General features: G+C 38.9%; 1 protein-coding gene across 1 annotated transcript; it reads right to left on the reverse strand.

Annotated features, from left to right (window-relative positions):
• Window positions 1-1,764: 1,764 nt before the first annotated feature.
• Window positions 1,765-4,046, reverse strand: LOC123966689 (retinol dehydrogenase 7-like). The gene is made up of 4 exons (XM_046042821.1): window positions 3,702-4,046; window positions 2,818-3,076; window positions 2,576-2,739; window positions 1,765-2,499 (listed from the first exon to the last, which is right to left on the reverse strand). The coding sequence occupies exons 1-4, from the start codon at window positions 4,012-4,014 to the stop codon at window positions 2,276-2,278; spliced, it is 960 nt and encodes a 319-aa protein (XP_045898777.1). The 5' UTR covers window positions 4,015-4,046; the 3' UTR covers window positions 1,765-2,275.
• Between the last annotated feature and the right edge of the window lie 339 nt (window positions 4,047-4,385).

A 4,385-nucleotide genomic window follows, 5' to 3' on the forward strand; every position in this document is an offset into this window, starting at 1 on the left:
TAAAATGACAGAAATCATATCTCATACCTGGTGCGCAGAGGTCTTCCCGGACTGTCGCAGTTGGTTAGAGGACAGTTAATTATGTAACTTGCGCCTACAAGTCGAGGAGCGTAGCCATTCACTGTATATAAAAAGAGCATAGCCTGTGATTTATATCGTCCTGAAAAGGAAAGAAGCCCTGTCCCCCAATAGGATAGCCGCGCCTCCCTTTTTATGATCTGCACCACCAGCTTCCGACAGGACAACAGGCGCCACCTGTTGGCATGAAAAGTAATAGCTTTCGATTGGGGGGTCAAAAGTGGCATTGCAAACAAATTAAATAAGCAATTAAGCATTCAAAAAAATATACAGATAAATAAAAGAGTTTGCCTTAAAACAATCAAAAGATTGATTTTGATTGCTTCCTTTAAGTATTTATCAAATTGATGCAGTATGTGTTAATTAGCTCTTAATAGCATCGATTGTCACTCTTAGATCTCTCTCTTTACTGTTGTTCCTTAAATGTAAGTAGCTTTGGATAAAAGCATCTGCCAAATGAGTAAATGTAATGTAAATAAAGACTATTGTTTTTCCCTTTATTTATTTATTTATATATTTAAACTAGTGTCAATTAATTTCACTTATTTACACATTTATTTATGTATGTATTCCGATCTCCTGTATGACAATGAGGGATGTCATGCAGTTGGTTGCAGCAATAAATGTATATCAATAAGAATCACTTTTATTGGTCAGTTGTGTGTCCACATAGGAGGCATTTGACTCATTGTACACACACAGAACAAGCACAATCAAACAAGACAAAAAGCCCAATGAAACCAGACAGATACACACAAACAAACAAAAATAATAACATTTGTAGACATCAAGACAATAGTGTATTGGAACAGAGTGCAAAGAATGCTGGAATAAATATTTCTGTGCAGGTATTTTCATGTAGCCTACATGAGGTGGGGGGATATGATATATGCAGTATAATATGAACAGCATGTGTAGATGTGTTTTGAGTGATGCTATTTAGGTTATAAAAAGAAAGTTAGGAACATAATTTCAACAATAGATTGTGACTTAAAGTACTTTTAAATCCCATTTTTCTAGGTGGTGCTGGTGCCCCTCAACTTCTTTGCATATTTGTAGTACTAATACTGCCTTTTGTACCTGTTTCCCTCTAATGAGTATGATGCTCTGCCCGAGCAAGCCTTCCACATGGTCGGCCTCATCGAGGAACTCGCTCTGAAGGCAGAGAAAGAAGAGAAAAAAAGGAGAGGCATCCTGTGGTTAGGAGCACTTAGTTTGTAAAATATGTCCAAATTTAAATCATTATCATCGTCATCTTCAAAGAAAGATGTATTTAATGTTTCCAATTAAATATGGAATTAAACACTCCAATAGCTGTAGTTGAGGCTCTTGTTCCTTATGGGGAATTTCATGAAATGGCTGTTCGCATCCAGTCTGACCACATGATGGCAGTCCAGGGCCATGTTTCAGAAAGCAGACTTAACCATCTGCTAAACACAAGAAATGTTTTCTCCTCTAAAAAGAAAATATATATTGCAGAAATACATCTCTGTAACCTCTAAGAAAATTAGATGTGAATACCTCAGTTTCCCTGTACCACCTAAAGAAGTAAATTTTAAAACAATGAATGATATATATCCAAAGAAATTTTACAACTAAGATTTAACATTGACTTTAATGAATGTGTATTCTGCAATACAGAAATAGAAACATCTATCAATCTATCTATCAAACAGGAAGCACAACTCAAATCCAAAGCCATGACAGCATTGAGTTTTAATACATTAAGTACATTTTCCTAATTAAACTTACATACTTTTTTTGATGCAGGACATTTACTTGTAACAGAATATTTTTCATGTTAAACACAAATAAAAATGTATTCGCATTTATGTCGATTTCAGTTTTATATCAAGATTTTCAAGTAAACCGAACTCTTAGGTTACGGTTTTCCTTGTACTCACACATAATGCAACCCATGAAGAGAATACATGTCTTACTTTAAAGGGTCACAGACCAAAAACATTGGGAGCCACTGTTCAAGGTCACATCCCCGCTCTGTCTTTTTTTAAAACTTCCCAATCTGTATATTATTATTGCGCAGTTTTACAAAAGTTAGATGTGCACGAAAATCACTATCATATCATCACAATTCTCTTTCAATAAGGTTTTAGTCACAAACAAAAAAGATTACACCTCCAGTCTATATTGTTTGAGTGGTATAAAATGTGCACACGTGGATACAAAAGAGCACAATTTATTGCATCTGCTTGGCAATAGGAATGGCTTGTTTCTTTATGATGTAATCACTGACACATGTCGGCATGTACGACAGCGGCAGCCAGAAAAGCTTGGCGTCCCACCCGGGGGAGTAGCGGGTGCGGGGCCGGACAGCTGATACAGCGTGCTCCATACAGCTGACCACCTTCATCAGATCTCCATCACAGGCCTTGGGAACTTTGTCTGATATCATCGCTAACGCTGGAAGAGGAAGAAAGTGGAGTAAATTAAAAGAATAATTAAAAAACAAATGAAGAAAAATATGATCCAAACTTACCCTTCTGCACATATTCAGCTCCATAGTCATCTTTGTCCTCCTGGGGCAGTCTGTCCCACAACATCTTGACACTTTTGGCCAGGATACCAACGTCAATCATGTTTGTTTTGAAGAAGCCTGGCTCGATGCAGAGGACTTTGACACCAAATGGATGCATATTTAACCTAAGCAAGACATTTAATTTTATCCGTGCTAGTGTTGACATACTGACAAATAACTAATTGTTTGAGTTAATGTTTTACCTGAGGCTGTCATTGAAAGCCTCTACACCATATTTAGAGACAGTGTAGGGGCCTCCCGTCGCACTGATCCTCCCAAACACACTGGCTACATTGACCACCCGTCCCCTGGCCTTCTTAATTAGCGGCAGGACGCTCAGAGTCACTGCGATCACGCCGTTCAGGTTCACGTCCAGCATGAGCTTGTAGTCATCAATGGTCAGCCAGTCACAGGGAGCAGAGGGAATGGACACGCCTGCATTGTTCACCACAGCCCACAGACCTAAGAGGATCATACAGAGGACATTCAGTCAATATAAGTACTTTTCTTTTTTTTTGTTTACATTTTTAGACTAAATTTGAGTTGCAACCGAATCCAACACCACAGGAGAGAAAAATCAAAGCATGCCAATATGTGCTGAATTTTCTAAGCTCTACCTCATTCTAGCCTTGTGGATACAACCCCAAAATAGCATTAATCATGCAGGTACATTAACTTCATCTAATACGCTGACCTGCTAAGAGATAGAGAACGAGAGTTTTCAGTTAATTGAAATTAAGAGCTTTTAGCTATAGATAAGGAGGCAGAGAAAGAGGAGAGAAGAGACTGATAGCCAAGGAGCTCCTCAGAGCGCATGGATTTCAATCATATTCCTTCAGCTGCCCATAAATTAATTTGAATTCATCCTGAGGGGGGCATGAATGGGAGTAACAAATTACATGGAAATCCAACCAACAGTTGTTGAGACATTACAAATGTCAAAGTCAAGGTGGTGCTATAGGAAAAGTCACGGGACCAACAAAATCAGCTGGAATGTTTGTACTAAATTTCATGGCAATCTGTCCAAGTTGTTGAGATACTTCAGTCTGGACCAAAATAAAAAAAAGGGTAAACACTCCACACTCACCACACTCCCCAACTTTGTCCTTAATCGTCGCTGCAACTTTGGCAACACTGTCCTTAGACCTAACATCTAGGTGTGTTGTGATCAGGTTGCTGGAGCAGGACTTCTTCAGATCCTCTTCTCCCTTCTCTGTGAAACACGAGGCGATCACTCTGAACCCCTGCTTGTCCAGATGGCGGGCCAGGAGGTTGCCAAAGCCACTGTCGCAGCCTGTGATGTACACATACTTGCTGCCCTTGTCAGGGACCCTGGGTAGCTCCCTGACCCAGCGGTACAGGTAGTAGAAAACCACCAGCCCCAGGAGGTACAGGTACATGACTGTCAGAACAGAGAGTGAAAACTGTTATTTCTACTCACTACAGATGCTGAGCCACACCGAGCTGAGTGAGGCAGTATATGGCAATAAAATGCGGCTCTCATATGGTTCTTTTTGCCATTGACAAGCTCAGACCATTATAAAGTATTAATTATGAGTAATTATTAATATTTATTTACCACTTTCACTTAATAAATAAAAATGCCAAACCAATTCTGTTCTTGTCAGTTCCACATTGGAGACATTTGGTGTGGTAGAAATAGTCTGCAAGCACTCAGTATAATGAAATAATACACAAAACAATGATTGGTTGTTGTCAACAACAAGAAGCAAGAATATTGATAAATATGACAGAATAATACAAATATAAT

The sequence above is a fragment of the Micropterus dolomieu genome, unplaced genomic scaffold, assembly GCF_021292245.1.
Source record: "Micropterus dolomieu isolate WLL.071019.BEF.003 ecotype Adirondacks unplaced genomic scaffold, ASM2129224v1 contig_13992, whole genome shotgun sequence".
Taxonomy (NCBI): domain Eukaryota; kingdom Metazoa; phylum Chordata; class Actinopteri; order Centrarchiformes; family Centrarchidae; genus Micropterus; species Micropterus dolomieu.